The 20,763-nt window shown below is 41.9% G+C and overlaps 1 protein-coding gene across 1 annotated transcript in view; it reads left to right on the top strand.

Moving 5' to 3' along the window:
- The first annotated feature begins 988 nt into the window (after positions 1-988).
- Positions 989-20,763, top strand: part of LOC146020295 (BOS complex subunit NOMO3-like) — a 66,899-nt gene continuing 47,124 nt past the window's right edge. Inside the window, exons 1-8 of the mRNA XM_083153289.1 lie at positions 989-1,227; positions 3,394-3,483; positions 9,992-10,037; positions 12,586-12,686; positions 13,320-13,426; positions 15,965-16,037; positions 19,075-19,227; positions 20,564-20,701. Of these exons, the coding sequence (XP_083009415.1) occupies positions 1,096-1,227; positions 3,394-3,483; positions 9,992-10,037; positions 12,586-12,686; positions 13,320-13,426; positions 15,965-16,037; positions 19,075-19,227; positions 20,564-20,701 (840 nt within the window). The 5' untranslated portion in view covers positions 989-1,095. The remainder of the gene's footprint in view (positions 1,228-3,393; positions 3,484-9,991; positions 10,038-12,585; positions 12,687-13,319; positions 13,427-15,964; positions 16,038-19,074; positions 19,228-20,563; positions 20,702-20,763) is intronic.

The raw sequence follows: 20,763 nt of genomic DNA, 5'->3' as shown, positions 1-20,763 counted from the left end.
AATACCTTCTGGGGAGGGGAGGGGATGTCTGGTGCCCCGGCTGGTCCAGCTGCTGAAGGCACTGATCACGGCAGAGAGGGCTGGCTCTGAGAGCAGATACAGGCTGTCAGTGTATGACAGCATGTATCTTCTGTCCTATCACATCTGTCTCAGTGACAGCCCTGTCACTGAGGCAGACGTATAGGTGCCGCTTCCCCGTTGTTTTCTTATGGGCTTTTCAGCCTCTTTTTGTGCCTGTCCCTAAGCTCTGCCCCCCGCTGCTGACAATTTTCAATTGTCAGCAGGAGGCACAGGTCCCGATGCCTCCCAGCCTCCCCACAGTGTCCAACCACATGAATTATTTAAAAAAATACAAATAAGATACTTATTAAATATCTTTGTATTTTTTTTAAATCATTTATGACAGGTGAGGCACTACCTCCCCTGCCTCCCCTGACTGCACGTCCCTGCTGTGTGCGCTACTGGTCCTCACCACTCTTTGCAGGCTTCGTTTGTCAGATTCATTGGCCCCTCCATACCAGATTGTAATAGAGGAGCATAGAACGGACTCCCCGATAGCAGTGTAAAAGAGAAGCTATGAGGGAGCTCCTGCGGAATGTTGAATTTTTTCAGTTGCCTCAGGAAGAACAGCTGCTGCTGGGCCTTTTTGACAATGGAAGTTATGTTGGGCTACCACCTGAGATTGCAAGAGATTTTTGTCCCAAGGAATTTGAGAACGGCCAGCAATTAAAAAGTAGCAGGATGTTCTTGTGCATGTGCGATATGATCCGTATTCACATCATGCGCAATCGTTCGCATCAGGTCTGAATAACCCCTTTTACATTTGCAGTGCACTGATGTGTACTATATATTTTCTTGATTTGGTTCGCTTAATCAAGTGTAATTAGTCCTCCCACCACTAGATGGCAGCACATAACTGAAATGTGGTCTCTATAGTACCGTGCCCATGACAACAGATCAAACTACTACTGTCTGGTAGAGCTAGGCAGCCGTACGCATGCGCATAGCCGTCCCGTCGGCTCCCAGCAGCAGGAAGGTCGGGGCAGGCCGGCAGCAGCAGCGTGTGTGCACGGCTCCGTAGGTTGCAGTGAGAAAATGTACGTCCGGGAGTTATGGACGGTGCTCTGCGCCGTGTGCCTAGCCTGGGTGCGGGGAGCTGATGACATCGTGGTGGGCTGCGGGGGGTTCGTAAAATCTGACGTGGATATTAACTATTCTCTGATTGAGGTAGGTATACTGGGTGCAGGCTTCTATGGGGGAGGGTGTCTACTCCCATGGGCACTTCTTCAGGGACAGGCCTCAGACTCATTCATTCTTTTCCTGCCCCCCACAGCCGTGATCTCCTGTGTCACTAGTGTGTCATACAGAACATATGGACACGGTATACAGGTTATTATTAGTGACAGAAGGAACAGACACTGCTATACATTGGCAATACACAGACTATACATTGTATCTACATTGTAGTGCACTGGTATTGTGCAAGTACATGTAATTGTGGTCTGGATCCTGTTCATATATTACAGCTCTTTAACAGTGGTTGTCACAGTTAGGGACCATAATGCACTGATTAACGACCCTAACCCCAATCCTTAAGCTTAATAATAAGCTTCACTTTCTTCCATTTGTTTTATAAGTATTACTAATATCTGTAAATACATTGCTCACACCTTATGTATTCATAGTCCCCTTTTTATAACAGTGCCCTCACTCATTGCCTTGTATATTACTTATATTACTGTATTTTTATATATGTATATTGAACTAGGTGCAGTACCTGGCTCTGCTTGGATTCAGGGCCAGATGCACCAAGGTTCAAAAAGTGTGAAAGTGGAGAGTGATAAACAACCAGCTCCTAATTGTCATGTTACAGGCTGGGTTTGAAAAATGACAGTAAGCTGCCACATATTACAGCATCTTCTCCCCTCGTAGAAGTAGCTGTCAATTCCCACCCGCCTTGAAGCGACTGCGACCATCTCGTGTGGCCGGATCTATTGTATATATATATATATTGCACGCGGCCCTTTTGCATACGATCCCAGCCAAGCCTGTCTGGCTCGGAAGCGATCTTAAGGTGCCCATACACTAGTAAGATTTATCTTCAGATCTGGCTGGTTGGAACAAAAACATGGTTATGGATGAGTGACAGTTTGTCAGTTTTCCAGCATTTCCAAACAAATGGTCAACTGTCATTTGCTCTCATCCATAGCCATGTTTTTGTTCCAACCAGACAGATCTGAAGATAAATCTGCGTGTGTATGGCCACCTTAAGAGATTGCTTGTGTAATTCTCAGGCTGCGGTGTGATGCACACGAGACCGCACAATGCATCGGACCTCCTGTCATGTGCATTTCCTAGTGGCCCTTAGGAACTGGTTGTTTAATACTCTCCACTCTATCACTTTTTTAAGCTTAGTACATCTGGCATATTACATGTTTCCTGTCACTGTATCTGAAAATATAAAGAAATAAAAACAATATAATAATAAATGAAAGTCCGAGCTTATTCTTAGTAGTTACTGTTCAAATCAGTGTGATTCTTACTCCAGCTCAACATATATGATGCTGAAGAGTGACGGGGTGATTCAAGATCATTCGTCCCCTGCGTATTCGCATGCGTAGGGACGATTATACTCATGTGCAGTGCCGCTGTGCAAATTCCTTCGGCAACACAGGCAGTCCGATGCTTGTCGGGGGATGGGCAACTGATAACACATGACGTCAGCGCCCGCGACCTCTTCAGCGGACTTTGATGGAAATAAAAGTCAGTTTACACTGACTTATATTTCCGAAGGGGAGAGAAATTATTCGATGGTTACTGACGATCAAATGATTTCTTTCCCCTTCGGCTGCATGTGAGGATATGTGTTGGCTTTCTGAGGGGATTCGTAGTGGGGACGGGGAGAGGCCGTACGTTCGCCCAGCTGGTGATGTTAAACAGCTCGCTAGGCAGCAAAGCACCGCTGTTTAGCGAGTGCGACTGAATCAGGCCCTGAGTGTGTTCAAGCACCCAAGGTGCGCATATATCATGGCATGACCACACGACCGTGAGTTGTATCTATCTTATAAAATGATCCCTGCTGTTACAAAATAGTTCTACGCGAGAAGATACAGAATAGGAGGAGATAATAGTCCTTTTCATGTATTTTGAACAGATCGTCATTAAACCAGTCCTCTTTTGTGAGGATTGCTGTCAGGTCCTGTGAGTTGTGTAGGAATTTATGTTGACATTTTTCTGTCAGTAAATAACTTCTTTGCACAATTGCAATCTGATTATAAGTATGGTTTGGTACATGTGTTATTTTTATAAACTCACTTCTTTGTCAAGTCTTAAAATCCGTACATTTTCATCAAAACATTTAATAATTAAACTGTATTGTGTTTTGTATTTAAGATTAAGTTGTACACCAAGCAAGGTACATTGAAATATCAGACAGACTGTGCTCCTAATAATGGATATTTTATGATTCCTCTTTATGACAAGGTAAGTGACCTTTGGCTTATAGTAGAATGGGCTAATGTAAATGTCAGTGTGAGCTAATGCAATATAGTTCAGTACTATTTCAGATATGTGTTGTGATGTTTTACGTATCATGGGGGACAGTCACTTTCCCCAGGCACCATCAAGCCTGACTAAGGTACCATCTGCCTGGAGTTTATATGCTCTCCCGGTATACTCAGTGATTTTTGTCAGTCTTTAAACTTGTTTCCTATGACACTTCTTATTGGGCCTAATTCATGTTTGTAGGCAGTGGCTTATGTTCACACAGCAGAACAATTATCAACAGCCTGCATATGTGCTGACATCACAGTGCGCATGGATTCAGATGCTGCTGCAATCTCACTCGCAATGAGGATTTCACGGAGAAGTGATTGAAAGGAAGCGACCGGTTAGAGATGTTAATGGGAAATGGCTGGAAAACCTCAGGAGTGTAATGGTTGTTTTTGGGGTGTTAGTCTGCCATTGGCTGCAAGCTTTTGCATGTGAGAAACATGGCCACTACTTCGGTACTTCTGTGTCCAATTTGCGTGGCTATAGACTGTTCCGTAGACTCAATGGTCCTATTTTGTTGCGTATAAGATGCGAATGTGTACACAATTGCGAATGAGTTTGCGTTGGCTCCAGTGGGTGGCTCTTTTAGTTTCTCTGCAGTTACTTCACTTGCCAACGTCAGTTCTATAACCTGGGAAAGCATTTGCATACAAACATGAATTAGGCCCATTGTGTGTATGGCTGTGGTAGAAGCGCAGGGTCTTATGTGATGTAATATATTTTGTATGTAGAGCTGTGTAATGTCCATGCTATAAATATGCTCTTGTCTCTCCCATTCCAAAAAATACCACACTCTCATCCTTTTAAGCAAGTGGAGTTTAGCTTCCATCCCATTTACCTTCATTTCCTCCATGACCCCTTTAAATTTTACTTTTCACTCCACAGAATCTGCCATTAGCATGGTCACTTATCCCTTTCTTCCCACAAGTTCGAAGGTTAATTTTTTCCCCATCCTTATCATCCCTGACTAGTCAGCTGTCTTTGATACAAATGACCACCCTCATTTGGTACTTGTTTCCTAGCACGGCGCCCACGATATTCAGTCATATGGCATCTTATGCATTGTATCGCTTTGCATGCCATATACCCGCATGCGATGCGATTTTAAATTGTATAAGCACCCTAATGGTTTTTTTCAATGATAAATGGCCCCCCTCTACATTTTTTAATTGTATAAGCACCCTAATAGGTGCTTACAATGTTAAATGCACCCCCACTATGAACGCCAACCCGAAGAGTGGCGAGCACTGCTGGATGCGTCCTCCGACCTTTTCATACCCACACTATCCACGTCGGCGTGGAGTTGAATTTATATAGTGTGGCGAGCCCCGCGATGGGATGCGTATTACTTTACATGTATTCTGCGGGGCTCGCCACACTATCTTATATCAACTCCACGCCGTCGTGGATAGTGGGGGTATAAAAAGGTCGGAGGACGCGTACCGCCGCCACTCGCGGGCTCACTGAGCTTCGGGTTGGCATTGATAGTGGGGGTGCTTTTAACATTGTAAGCACCCATTACGGTGCTTATACAATTAATAATCTTATAGGGTGCCCATTTAACATTGAAAACACCCATTAGGGTGCTTATACAATTTAAATCGTATACCATTGTATATGGCATAAAATGGCATACAATGCGATGGTATACAATTTAAAATTGTATAGCATCGGCTGCCATGCTAGGAAACAAGTACCCAGCATTTTTATTGGCATGCCCATAAAACATTGGGCGTTCCCCTCCTGGAGCGAACTTCCCAGCGAGTGTGAAACTTCCTGGGTTTGCGCATGCGTTCGTTCCTGGGGTTTGTGCAAACCCCGACTAGCTCATTCTGTTTTTTTTTATTGAAAAAATGCTTTTTGTATATTTATTATGTAGGGGTGTCACTGTTATCCCCTATTGGTTGGTTCACTTCTTTACCTGTCTGAATGGCTATATTATCTGCTTTACTTTTACACTTCAGCTTAACAGATGATTAAATGTATGTCTCTCTCTCTCTCTCGTTTCTTATATAACGCACACATATACCGCAGCGCTTTATAGAGAATATTTGAACATTCACATCAGTCCCTGCCCCAGTGGAGCTTACAATCTATATTCCCTACTGCATGTAGATGCACACACAGGCATTCTAGGGTTAATTTTGTTGGGAGCCAATTACACGGGGAGAATATACAAACTCCGCACAGTTAGAGCCATGGTGGGAATCGAACCCATGACCGCTGTAAGGCAGTAATGCTAACCATTACACCATTCGTAATGGTCCCTATAATAAATATGCTGTACAAATGAAGCATGCTCTAAAGGAGGGGGGGGGGGATTGGTTGAGCACTGGAAATTATAAAAAAAGCCATACCTGGCTTTAGTGTAATTATACCCGTGGGAGACAAAAATTCTGCACGAGGTATGCATGGTCTTTACCTTGCTGAAACCTTGTTCCCAATTCAATTACCCTCTAAACGTCTGTGCTGTTACTGTCTCAGATATCTATTTTAATAGTCATTAAAGCTCTTGTGAGTGCAGCTCACACAACAATAACATAGCAAATCTGTATGTATGTACCCTGAATCGTGTATGTATGTATGTAACTAAATACAGGTTGAGTTCAAAATGCTCGGGACCAGAAGCATTTTGGAAAACAGATTATTACATATTTCAGGATATTTTTATATTTCAATGAGTATCTTGAGGACTGGACCCGTGAGCACAAAATGCGTTTATGTTGTATAAATACATCAAAAACATGAAATACAAATAAATATATTTTATTTGTGCATGAAACAAAGTTTTGTACTATTTTGAACCCTGAATTTTAATATTAATCTTTCTTTTTTCTTGCACATGTTACAGATCATGTCCCCAATAGTGCCAGTTACAGATCATGTCCCCAGTAGTGCCAGTTACAGATCATGTCCCCAGTAGTGCTTTTAGCACACACAAAAACAATTACATTCCAGAAACTTTGGTTTTCAAAATCATTTGAAACAGATATGACTGCTTTAGAAGCCCCAGTCTCCTCCATACATTTTCCAGTTGCTCTATAGTAATTCCACCCACTAACTTCCTGTAACTTGCAACATGCTATTGCTTAAGTCTGCACTCCTAATTGTGACAACTAGTCACACACCCACCTAAGGTAATTAATCGTTTTGTGACTTGATTTATTACTCATGTATATGTTATCCGGTGTAGTTCTTTACTTAAGTGCTTTAATCCACAGTAGCACATTCAAAATATATAATATAATCTGCCGTAATGCATAAAGGCAAATCATAAAAATGCTACTGTAGAGGTCCGCCACAATTATCGAATAAGTAAGTTGTTACCAAAATAAGTAGTTTATAGCTAAAAGTAATCTTAGATCTACTAAGGCATAGGTTCCCAAACGCGGTCCTCAAGGCACCCCAACGGTCCAGGTATTAAGTATATCCAGGCTTGGCCACAGTCAGTAACTCAGTCAGTCTGATTTAACCATCTGTGCTGAGCCATGGATATACCTAAAACCTGGACTGTTGAGGTGCATTGAGGACCGCAATTGGGAACCTCTGTTCTAAGGTATTACCCTTCCTATTGCACTATGACTCTCATTTTGATCTGCTCGGGAAGCTGGTTTACCGAACAGCTGTTGCTCCGCCCCGCCAAATCGCAAACCCCCCCCCCCAGCCTGCTGTATCCCCTCACAACCATGCCCTACGCATGTGCCGCTGCTGGAGAAATCATTTGATGGTCCCCGACCATCAAATGATTTCTCCTGGGCTTGTAAATATGTCAGTGGAGACTGACTTATATTTGCGGACTTCCTGCCAAAGACAGGGCGGGCGTCATGTGACACCCGCTGCTGGGACACTGCGTCGTGCTGCCATTTACAAGGGAATGCTCAGGGATTGCATGAAAATGCCCATGAAACAGTGGGCGTTCCCATGTCGGAGCGCCGCCACCAACCCCCCTGTTCGAGCGCCATGTCAACAAGTGCATGCGAGGGCGCTCACGCAGAAGCCCTGCACATGTGCATAATTAATTATGCACATGTGCAGGGCACAAACATCGGTCCCCTGTGCGAACGCCCAATCAAATTAGAATGACCTCCTATACATATAAAAATACACACACTTGTGATAGTATTTAGCTTTTTAAAAAGTTAGTCTGTGTTACAAATGACAATTCCTGGCTGTCTGAATAATTGTTGGTGTCTTCCGAAGATGATGGAAAGGATGTGTTCATAACGTTGCATCTGTTAATACAATAGACAGTAGACTAACGGTGCCCACACACGATATCTATCCAATATCGCTTGATATCCAGAACATTCTTGATCATGGCCACACACAGAACGATTGAGTAAAGAATCGTAGTGTTTACTCAGTCGTTCTGTGTGGCCATGATCAGGGGTGTTCGGGGTCTGCTGCTGCCCCTCCATCGCACCCAAAGCTCTCTCAGCCAATCAGCTGCCATCTGATTCATTTGTATAGGAGTTTTGAGATGCCTGCTGCCGGCTACTCTCTCCATCTGGGTTGAGTTGGGGGGGGGGGGGGGCGAGGGCGAGAGAGAGATCCAGTTGCTGCCACGGCCACATCGTTCATATCATGTCTACAAATGTAATGATGTGGCCAAATCCAGCATGACTGATCATTCATTTTTACGCCTGCTAAAGGGATCAGCAGGTTCGATGAATGACCCTAGGGCACCAGCATTGGGTTATGATTATGCCCACATACACAGTAACCTTAAGTGGCACTGCCCAATGTTAAGGAGCAGCAGCGAAGGCCAATAAGGTACTAGCATGCATAAAAAGGTCATAGAGGCTAGGGAAGGAAGTGACAATTTGCTACTTTATTAATCATTAGTAATGCCTCATCTAGAATACAGTGTATATACAGAGTGGTACCAGAACTGGTCACCACCCCATAAAAAGGACATATTGGAAATTGAAAAGGTTCAGAGAAGAGCAACAAAATTGATGAAGGGTTTAGAGTCTCTGGTTTATGAGGAAAGGCTAACCAGGTTAGGTATGTTTACAATGGAGAAGAGGCATCTAAGAGGAAATATGATTTAATATATACAGAGACATAAAAGGTCAATGCAGCGAACTAGCTGGTGATCTGTTTAGCAGAAGGACTGTACACAGGACACGCGGTCACCCCCTAAGATTAGATGAGAGGAAGTTCCTAACCCAGCATAGGAAAAGTTTTGGTACTTGTGTAATATCTGGGCGCCCGATTTTTTTTCATCGGGTTGGAAAAATCGGGTCAATCGCATCGCATGCGAAGCGATCGACCCGATTTTTCTATTGGATCCGATGTTAAATGGTCCCTGACACCCGATTTTACATTTGGTCCAATGTTAAATGCCCCCCAGACCCCATTTTTTATTGTATAAGCACCCTGATGGTTAATTATGTGAAATGCCCCAACATTGTTAACGCCACGATCAACGCCAACCCGAAGCGTGGCGAGCGCAGCGGTACACGTCCTCCGACCTTTTCAAACCCCCACTATCCACATTCGCATGGAGTTGATTTTATATAGTGTGGCGAGCCACCGTGCCCAAAGCGCGGGGAGGCCCGCGAGGGAACGCGGAATACGAGCCCGAAGCGTGGTGAGCGGACGCGGAATACATGTTAAGTAATCCGCGTCCCCTCGTGGGGCTCGCTGCGCTCGCCACGCTTCGGGCTCGTATGTCTCGTCCCCGCGTGGGGCTCGACACGCTTCGGGCTCGGTGGCTCGCCACACTATATAAAATCAACTACATGCGAACGTGGATAGTGGGGGTATGAAAAGGTCAGAGGACGCGTACCGCTGCCCCTCGTGGGCTCACTGCGCTGGCCACGCTTCGGGTTGGCCTTGATCGCTGCGTGGCGTTAACAATGGGGTCCATTTCACATAATTAACCATCAGGGTGCTTATACAATGAAAAATGGGGTCTGAGGGGCATTTAACATTGGATCCAATGTAAAAATCGGGTGCATCGCATCTGATTGTATGCCTTAAGTTAAGGCATACAATCAAAAAATCGGGCGCCCAGGTAATACACAAGTACCAAAGTTCCTTTACAGTAGGGTCAGTTAAGTTCTGGAATCCTCTGCCAGAGAAGGTTGTGATGGCAGACTCCATTAATACGTTTAAAAATGGGTTAGAATTTTTTTTAACAGGGAATAGTATATAGGGGCATAATCAGTAATTATAAGGTACTATAGTGGACTCAGTTTGGACAACCACTTAAGGTCACTGGGATTATAATGAATAGACTGTAGCCTCATCGGGGTCATTTACACCAGGAGATCAGTTATAGGATGCACTAGTGTATTTATTTTTAACCTCACAAACTATATTACTATGTAATACCATCATCTGTATGCAATGAGAGCTTGTTATCTGTTACGGTGAGCGTTAACAACATCATAATGCTAATCGCAGTTCATGCTATCTCTTATTCTTGCAGGGGGATTTTGTTCTTAAGATTGAGCCTCCCCTGGGGTGGAGTTTTGGTAAGTTGCTGTTTGATCGCTTTAATAGCAGCACTCGTGTCCCTCTGGCATTGTGTGTTTATGTTTTACGTTCCCTAGTTTCACCTATTTGCATTAGTTAGATGTAATCATCAAATCCCACAGCACTTTAGAGCCTGACATAATCCTTCTGAAATCTCTTTATGTGCTTTAATGTGTAGATATAATACCGGTGCGTGACTGTACTTTCAGAACCGTTTTTTCTTGGTACTTGGCCTAATGTCTTCAGTATATGAAACTTTCTGTGTAGGGACAAAATACATTGGCTGTGGCAGCTTTAGCTTCTTCTGTTGTAGTCATGTCCGCAAATGATGCCAATATCAGCCCTTCCCATGGTGTATAAGCATGTGTCTGAATGTGAAGGGACTGACCCTCCCACTTTCAGTGCCCGTATATTCTGAAGTATTGATTGGTGTGCCTCTGGATGCACCAGCCTATGGCAGGGGTGCATTATATCACTATGGACTCCCCGGGGGAATGATTTAGCATTTCTGTATACGACTACTATCGGCCAAAGACCCTTCCTTAACACGCCTGTAAGTTGGGCCATATCCATGTGTCCACGTAGCCACCTCCCTGGCAGTCTGAATGTATGTTTAGAAGATGGAAATAGATTCTACTGTATCCAGCACATACTGCATCTGGCTTTAGCTGGGCATACACCTAAAGATTTATCTGTCCAATCTGTCTAGTGCAGGCATGTCCTAACTCTGGCCCTCCAGCTGTTGTTAAACTACAAGTCCCATCATGCCTTGCCACAGTTTTGCTATTAATGAATGCTAAAACTGGTAAGGCATGCTGGGATGTGTAGTTTCACAACAGCTGGAGGGCCACAGTTTGGACATTCCTGGTGGTAACTAAGATCTGGTAATATATTTTAGATACTAGCAATCAACACTTTGCTTGCAAATGCTGGAAAGCAGATAATGGCGATTCAGACAAATTGATTAAATCCATTTGATCTAATAGATTTGTCCAAATAATCATTTTTCTCCATTTTTAAAGAAATGAATGTCATATGCTCCCATACATTACCAGATGTTTATCACCTGGTAAATTGGACAGAGATGTTTATAGGTATGTACTCGGCTTTAGAATCAGGCCTACAGTGTTCTTAAGAGTATCGGATGCTTTAAAAGTCCATTGTCGGCCCCAGCTCATTATGGCATGCCTTTGAAGATTGTCATAATGTAGGTGTTTGTTTGTGGATTGTGGGTGGAAAGTAGAAGAAAACTAAGCAAACATGGAGAGAACATACAAATGGTCTTGGTGGGAATCAATGCCTAATGTTGTCCATACACTAGACCAGTGGTTCTCAAACTCGGTCTTCAGGACTCCCCAACAGTTCACGTTTTCCAGGTCACCTTACAAGTACACAGGTGCACTCATTATTTACTGACACATTTTAAAAGATCCACAGGTGGGGCTAATTACTTCACATTGTCGAGACTTGGAAAACTTTTGGGGGTCCTGAGGACTGAGGTTGAGAACCACTGCACTAGAACAACTTTCATCCTAGTTGGATGGAATAAAAATCTGGTACTGGATGGTAGCAGATGTAATTTGTAATTCAATTTGCTCCCAGAATCTGGAAACGGACAAAAGCTGTCGCTAAGACAGGGCACTGAAGCTGAATCCCTTTGACTTAATCAATTTGACTGAATGTAGGACCAGATATTCAGCCCAGCCAACTAGTTGGATGAAAGTTGGTCTAGTGTATGGCCAGCATAAGACCTCCGTGCTGTGAGGCATTTATGTTCACCATGACTCCAACCATGCATTTATAATGTGTGTTTTTTACAACATTTGCTTGGTGGTGGTGGAGCGATTACATAGGAGGAAGGAGTGTTTCACTTGCAGTACTCATATACTCTGTAACTAATACATAAAGAGACATTTCCAATGGCATGACAGAAATCTTCAAGGCAAATGATGCTGTGCTTTTGCTTTATAGGGAATGAGACTGATTATGTTCCAGCCTAAGGGCTACATATGGAAGTGTGTATCTTTGAGACTGTTATATTCACGTTTTTTTTTTTTTACAACCCAATTTGCAGTGCAGTGTATCCTGGTTCGCTCTACATTGTAATTTGAGGTATCACTTAGTCCAGGACTTTCCCTATTCAACTGTGTCCATGTTTGGGTGTTTTTCCAGCCGATACCTATTTTCTTTTGTAAAAAGTCAAAACTGCATCTGTGGAAATATGTCAAAAACAACCCCGGTTTTGACTAAAACACATGGATCAGTAAGTAATTCGCCAATCCACATATTTTACGACCATGCTGATTTTTCTGACCGTTGAAAAACCGGCACTTTAATTAAATAGGTCAATTGCAAATTTGATTGAAAATTTTTAAAAAGGAAGATTTTTCGACTGTAGGAAAAATCGTCACTAAGTGAATACTCACCATTAAGTCTAGCAATGTGAACCAGCTGATATTGAAAATATGTTACATAGTTTAGTTGAAATCTACAAACTACATACCTCTGTCTTAAAAATGTTTGTTTTTTTTCTTCTGTTCTGCACAGAGCCAGCAAGTGTTCCACTTCATGTGGATGGAGTAAATGACATTTGTACAAAAGGAGAAGATGTCAACTTTGTTTTTACTGGATTTTCCGTCAACGGCAAGGTATTGAAATACAATATATGGTTTATTGTAAGAGAGACTCACATGAATACAGTATTATCTTAGATTAACCTGTGCTGTCCCATAATTATATTACTTAAAGTAAGTGCCTCGGTGTTAAGTGTAAGTCTTCAATATGTTAGTACTGTATATGATCATGGAAGCTGAGGTCTTCAAAATGTTTTGCAATAGGCCCAGTCATAAATGTGATGTGAAATAGCCGGGTATAAATGGCAGCAGCAGTGTTCAATGGTGGGACCAGGAACCATGCTGATTTGTTCTAGGCTCCACAATGGCAACAATGGACATTATAAGTAAATGCTTCTGTGTTCAGAATAAAAAGCTCCCAAGTAATTTATTATACTTAAGCAAATTAATGTTTGTTAAATATAAATTTGGCTTCCATGGAAAATTGGTCTAATAGAAGGTGTGTGTAGATCTATGCAATAAATGCCGCCTCAGGACTGATCACAGGCCTTTAATTGAATGGCTCCAAGTAGAGACTTCACCATATCACTGGAGTCTAATTGAATACCCATAGGCTGTATGGTGAAACGTTACTCTGCCTGGATCTCCTTCAAAGGCTGTTGTATTACTTGTATTATCTGTTCCTAAAATCTAACAAATAACTTTCAGGTACTCAGCCGAAACCAGAATTTGGGTCCAGTTGGAGTTCAGGTTGCAATGAGAAGAGTTGGGAGTGGAGTGAACCTACAGACAACTGTTACTCAAACAGGAGGAAAGTATGTTTATTAATGTTTAAACAATATTTACTTTTTCGTTAACTGGTGACAAGAAGATGTTTCTGAAGGTGCCCACACACACAGTACTATGTTATCTTGTAACGCGATGTGCGCTCCCGCGTACATTATATCACAAGGTACAAAATGTATGTGCAGCATGTACTTTTTGAACTAGATACGAGGCTTTAATGAACGCTAATGTTTAGTGTGATCAAATGCATGATGGCATGTGTTATTGGGCTTAATTCAGTAATAGATTCAAATGTAATGGCTTGTGTACATGTCCAATGGTTCATTAACTGCTCCTCCTCAAAACTGCAGCCTTCTTGACATACTGTGGCTGTTTGTGGGTGGGAAACAGTCAGGCACAATAATCATTTCAGAGAACATTGCATTTTCTGGGGGTGCCGAGGTTTTTATGCCCTTGGTGCAGCTTCACTGGCACCATCATGAAAATTCTGCTTATTCTCAGTAAATTGTAGATTATTAAAATGGCCGATGCTGCTGGGTGGTGGCAGTGGATTAGAGAATCCAGCAGATGCGCTTATTTACACATGACGACTTCTGCAGCATTAGAATGGATACAGCCGCTATGCGGAAACAAAGATGCAGCTCCGGTGTGAATTGCGTGCACCCATGAATCAGGCCCAACATTTCCTAAGTTAAAATATTTTAAGAACATGATTATATCAGCTGTGCCACTGGTTATAATAGGAAGAGCTAATCTGATGAGTTGTACCAGCTACTAGGAAAGGCAGGTGGACATGTCCCTCAGATTGCCATGTGTCACGGAAGGGTGGAAGCAGCTGCCAATACACAGTATTCTATTAAAAACTTGGGGGCATATTTACTAAACGCCAGATTTGCAGATGAGTTGATGATCTCCACTTTCACCAGTATTTATCAAATGACAATAGTAATTAATGCTAAATAAGTGGGTTTGAAAATGTGATGTTTAGTAAATTTACGTCTTTATTTTGCAATATAATTAAATGATATGTGATCAGGGTCCTCTTTACATTTGTTCTTTTGTCTGCAGTTGTTTTGTGTTTATTTTGTGCTTCTGTTTTGTGTATGCTGTTTTTACTGCAGTGGTTAAGGTCACTCAAATGAAGTCCACCAGAAATAAGAATGTGGACTCCTTTATAATCGTTTTTTTAAGAAGTCACAGCATAATAAAAAAAAAAAAAGTGGATAGAAAAAAATTGGTTTAAACCAGCCTACCATGATAGAAAACAAGATTCAGGTCTCTGGCATATGGTATAACTGGTTCTACCAGTCAGCTGCTTAGGAACACAAGGGGTGAAATTTAATAGGATGAGAGATTTGGTAAGAAATCTCCAGTTTCTTTTAAAGCGGCAATCATTTACACTTCAAAATCAAACTGCTTTTGCAGTGTAAATGATGGCCGCTTTAAAAAAAAAAAACCTGGAGATTTCTTACCAAATCTCTTACTTTCTGAATACATCATCCTATAAAATTTCCCCCACGGGGGCTTCATTGTAACTTCGTCCAAAGTCACATATAGTGTTCTTGGCCCTTAGAATTAGTATTTTTGATGCAAAGGAAGTGGTATAAATTGGCAGATTGGGCACATTATTGCAAGTCGTGGCTCACTCTAATCCAGTGATGGCTAACCTTGACACTCCAGCTGTTGTTGAACTACACATCCCAGCATACCCTGCTACAGTTTTACTAGTTTTACTATTTGCCCATGCTAAAACTGATGCAAGGAATACTGGGATGTGCAGTTCAACAACATCTGGAGTGTCAGGGTTAGCCATCACTGCTCTAATCTGTAATTGTTTTTTTGCCTTTTAACCAAGATCATCACACACAGCAGCTGAATGCAATGTCGTCCAGGCTTTTTGGGCATTGTATTTGTTTGTTCGTACTAGTGACATGAATAAAGGCAAATTCAGTACACATGTGTGTGACAGGACTCATGACGTGGCTTAATTGCAAATCCGCTGCATGCCAAACGGGGCTATTTAGTGTGATTTGAGTATAGGTGAATGTGGACACAAATGTAGTTTTAAGACCAAACCAACCTGTTGAAAGTTAATACCCCTTTCACACCGCAGATTTATCCCGGTATTTTGCAGATTTGAAACCATTTCAAAATGGTTATAGCTGCAGTGTGAAAGTGCCAGTTTTAAATTACCGGTTCAAGAAAACTGGTAATTCAAAACGGCTTAAAAGAAGGATCCTAGACAGTTCAGACCCGCTATTTATGCAGTGTGAATGGATCTGAACCGGTATTTTGGACCCCACACCGGTCCCCCTCCCCTGTTACTTGCCAGCAAAGTCCGGGCAGCTGGGTCCATAAAACGTGGTCTGTTGGTGGTATTTTAGTACTGCAGTTAATAACCTTAATCTTTTTTCATTAAAGGATTAAGCACTGAAGGGATGACCACCACAATAAGCATTTGGATCAGATATTATTTACAGCTTATACATATCTTGGAATCATATGTGCATTATTTTTCTATAATACATCTTGCACAGTGGCCTCACTTAATTGTTTTTTGTTTTAAGGTTTTTCTTTAGTAAAGTCCTCCCTGGAGAATATGAAATTATTGCGTCGCACCCAACTTGGACTTTAAAAGAGGTATTCTTGTTGTGTTATTACCGTGATCAAAATATTGGTGTTATTCATGTTTACCGGCTGTCTCTTGGCATCTTTTGTCAATACAGACATGGAATGATTATTTATAAGTTACTCCTAATTAACTAAATTAAACCACATATTATTTTAGCTGAAAATAAATGTTTGCACGTCCACTTAAAGGACTACCCACATCATGACATTCATTAACTGATGTCCTAAAATAGTCCTTCCAGCTCCAATGCATTGAAAAATATATTTTAATGTGTACTGACCAGGGCTGTGGAGTCGGTAGATAAATGTTCTGACTCCGACCCCGACTATGACTCCTCGTACCTCTGACGCCGACTCCTCTGTATTAATATGCAAATGTATTTGATACATTCTTTGAAGGAAAGAAAGGCATCATACATATTATTACTACAGAAACTAGAGGCTGGGAAGCCAACAGTCTACTGTATTAAACAGTTTAAGCAAAGGACAAACACAATGAAAACAAAGTTTTATTAATTTTTTTATCAATTAATTAAATGGCTGGATAGTAGCAGTAGGCATAAACATCAGGAACAGGAACTTTACCAGTTCAAAGATAAAAAACACATTATTTGGTTGTTTTGGGAACAAAAACAATAGGAAAGGTTCAGAAGGGTGGAGCATGAGTTCCGCATGCTTTGTGACGACAACAAAAATCCACGAGCCACAATCTCAGCTGGTTTGCTTGCCCGTCACCGTTCAATTCATGGACACAAGGAACGATTTCTTTACCGACTCGTTAAAAATGGTCCCTTTACATCAATATGAACCAGCGTAAGGAATGGCTTAGCCAAGGTAAACAAACGACCCCACGCATGAAACAAGATCTTCATCCGCGCAAAAAGATGTTGTGCGTATGGTGGGAGAGCTTGGTTGAATGAATTTTTCGAGTCTACACCAGGTGATTTCTACCAACGAGGTATTGAAAACCTTATTGAACGTTGGAAATAAGTTATAAACTACAAGGGCGAATACATTATAAGTATTGGTGCTCCGAATTGTGCGTTGCGTGCCATATAGTGAAGCACATGAAAAGCATGCTTTTTCACGGTCACTTAACGTGTTCGTTTTGCGGTTACGTGAGGCACTGCATGCATTGGTCTTTATTCTTACAGTAGAGAAGTAATTAATTATAATTTTCGGAGTCGGTGCATTGTTTGCCGAATCCGACTCCAGGTACTCGAAATTTCCTCCGACTCCACAGCCCTGGTACTGACATACTACTAATGTTAGTTTTGAATCTTTCAGCTAATTGATGTTTGGCTTTTAATCCGATACTTTTGATTAACAATGAACAACCGTTTTGATCTGTTTTCTGACTTTTGTGATATAACGGTTGATTGTTATTTTCTCTCAGACATTATCAGATTTTCGTTTTAACTAGCCAGATTGGACAGATAGTGTGTGTATGTGTGTATTCAGCTTCAGGCAAATCCCACAGTGCGACTGGGAACATTTTATTAAAATCTGATACAAACATAGAAATGTTTTACTGGGGTTAGATTAGTATTATACATTTTGGAAATGTGCATATTTTATGTCTGTTAGAAAGTACTGTACACCATGAGTTGTTAAAATGTTAGTGATTTTAGATGTCAGATGCACTTTACTAGGGTTAGTAGCAAAATGGCCGACACAATGTTTCCACACACATAAAGGGCTGTACACCTTATAAGATGCATCCAGATTTGAAAAAGCAGCATATGTGCCTAGTAGCTACAAGCTATAATTCTGTCTGGTTAAGAAGCATTTGTTTGAACACGCCTTTTATTCAGGGATTACAGCCCATTGGCAAAGAAGTGCACTAGCGCCCTAACCACCCATTAGCAGGAGCCAATCAAAACACGCTCCTTTTGCTGTCCTATTGCACCGTATGGAAGCATCTTCAGCCATCCACCACAACACGCTGAGCAGTGCTGTAACAGTGCCCAGTACCAGATAGGGAATTTGTGCCCCCCCTCTACATATAGGGACAGTGCGCCCAAAAAAGCTTAGGGGTGTGGCTCCACAGGGAAGGAGCATGACCACATAATAGTAGCAATTCACATTACAGCACACAGTATTGTCACTTGTAAAAATTGCACCAGGTAGAGCCCCTTATGTAGTTTCCTGTACTAATTTTATGTTTTATAAAGCACCAGCATATTAGATAGTTAGTGGCAGCTTCCCTGCTTGATGCTGCCGGTGTGTGAGAGGCAGCACGAGGGATTGTGTGTAGGGTAGTCAGCTCCCCGGGGGAGGTGCGCAGAGTCAGATTGATGGCTGGGCTGGGGAGTATAGGCCCTAAAATGCTGCTCTCAGTGCTGTAGCTGGCATGAGGGGGAGAGGGGGCTCAGAGAGCAGGAGTGAGCTCCCCGGCATTGTGCTGTAGACAATGGGAGGGGGGTTGCACAGACAGTCAGCTTGACACCTGGGCGGAGGAGTGCAACTGCTGGCAGGGATCGTCCGATGCAAAATAGACTTTGTACCAACCCCAGGTGACATGTGCTGTGTGCAATGCATACTTTGCACATCGCTACTTATGGCCCTGATGCTAAGTCATTTACTAGCTGGAGGTTTGGAGGCAGGTGGAGCATACTGCATTGCTGCTCTGATTGTGTGACCACCACCTGCCACAGTTCAAAGGTACACAGAATTATGTGGCACTGGGCCTACATGAAGATGACCCCTCACAACACTTTTCATCCTTTGAGGTCATAAGGCTTGTTGCGTCTATAATACAGCCCACACTGCAATCCTTTATTGGCTTGCATTTCTGAGCATGCACTTCTGCATAGGCCCCAGTGTGTCTGAGCTTGGTCACCTATGATGAGATACAGTAATACATGGAAGCATGAGTGTATGTCTGGAAAGCCACAGAACATTTTATGTGTGGCAGCATGCATAACATACTGTTATGTACTGCTTTTGCCCACCCAATTTCTAAAATCATATTGATGGTAAAGATAGAATATTGTTTTCTTACCTTTGTGCTGTTTTGTTTCCATGTTTATATTCGTGGTCTCAGGCGACCACAGCTGTTCAGGTGTCGCAGTCAAACGCACATGCAGCGAGCCCCCTTATTGTTGCTGGCTATGACGTCACTGGCTCTGTTCGGAGTGATGGAGAACCAATGAAAGGTGTCATGTTTCTGCTTTTCTCGTCATCCATCACAAGAGAGGTACAGCATCAATAATTAGATGTTGGAGTATTGAAGGCTTGTGTCTGATGGTCATGGGGGTTATTGTGATAAGTAATCTATTTGCTTGTAGTATCTCCTAATGTGTGCGAATGATTCTAAACAGTCTGTTGATAAACATGAATCAATACATACCATGTGACCCATTAGCTGGGAGTAATAAATACATTGGTTATACCACATATAACAATCAGAATGTGGGCTATATGGATACACAATTTTCTTTCTAATTAAGAAATTTTTTACGTTGCTCCAAATATCAGTCTTTTAGGTATGTTGTTCTCCCACCATACCTCATATTACTAGCACAATCTAAAAAAATGTACAACATATGTAGGTTCCCCGTAATGAAGACTAGATATGCTGTGAACCATTTTTGTCCCTTCCATTTATTTTTTTAATTAACATTGTAGTGTTAATGGGTCCATACATGTATCTGAGAAAAACAAAGTGTTGGACAATGTCGATTTCCCTATTCCAGTATAAAAATGGTTAGAATTGGCTAGTTGGAATTTTTAAGATGTTTCCCCAATTCCCTCCCAGGCAAATCACCAATGATATTGGTGAATCTAATTGGCAGAATGGGAAATAGAAGTGAGATGTATGGCCTGCATTAGGTTATGAATGTTAAAACATTCCGAGCTTTTACCACCCCATCCCTAGACCAAATAATGTAAGTAATGCTGGCAACACATCAGACCAACTTTCCTCCAACCATCCAACTAGTTGGCAAATGTCAATAAGCAATTTGCTCATAAACTCAGGAGAATGGACAAAAACATTCAGTGAAATTGTTTAAATCAAATAGGTCCAGCTACAGTACATTGTCTGAGTGACAGTTGTTCATTTTCCGATTTGGGAAACAAATGACAACTACAATTACATTTGCTCCTACCCAGTACCAGATTTTTATTCCATCCAACCAACTAGTTGAATGGTTGGAGGAAAGTTGGTCTAATGTGTGGCCAGCATAAGATACTTTCATGTCCCGGCAAGCAGTTGACATTATTTATTCCACTTATTTCCCATTTTTTTTCAAATGACATTAAAAAAATAAAAACTTTTTTTTTAATTTATTTTAATTGACGATAACCGGGCAATTACACTTTTGCCTGTAATCATTTGAATGATCTTTTTATGAACGTGAAGTAAAGGGTGACAGCTGTAGTAGAGAGAGCGAGCGAGAGAGAGCATATTTGTTTAATGTACTAAATAATCCACTTACAGCAATGGGAAATGTGACCTATAGACAAATCCTCTTCTTGGGCTTTTACTGCATGTGACTGCATGTTTTGACTTCGCAATTTAAACATTGCAGGATATTTTGGGCTGCAACCTGTCGCCAGTAGAGGGCTTTGAAGGGAAAGATGAATCTGTTTCCTACCTGTGTCATGCTGTATCCAAAGAAGATGGATCTTTTATATTCCAGTCACTGCCAAGTGGGGATTACAGTGTGGTAAGTGAGGGGTTATTTCAACTGCTTTTCTCCTGTCTAATGAACATCTGCTATTTCACTCA

The sequence above is a fragment of the Crinia signifera genome, chromosome 7 (genome assembly GCF_055691185.1).
Source record: "Crinia signifera chromosome 7, ASM5569118v1, whole genome shotgun sequence".
Taxonomy (NCBI): Eukaryota; Metazoa; Chordata; class Amphibia; order Anura; family Myobatrachidae; genus Crinia; species Crinia signifera.
The sequence above is the reverse complement of the archived record's forward strand: the minus strand, read 5'-3'. Positions and strand labels throughout refer to the sequence as shown.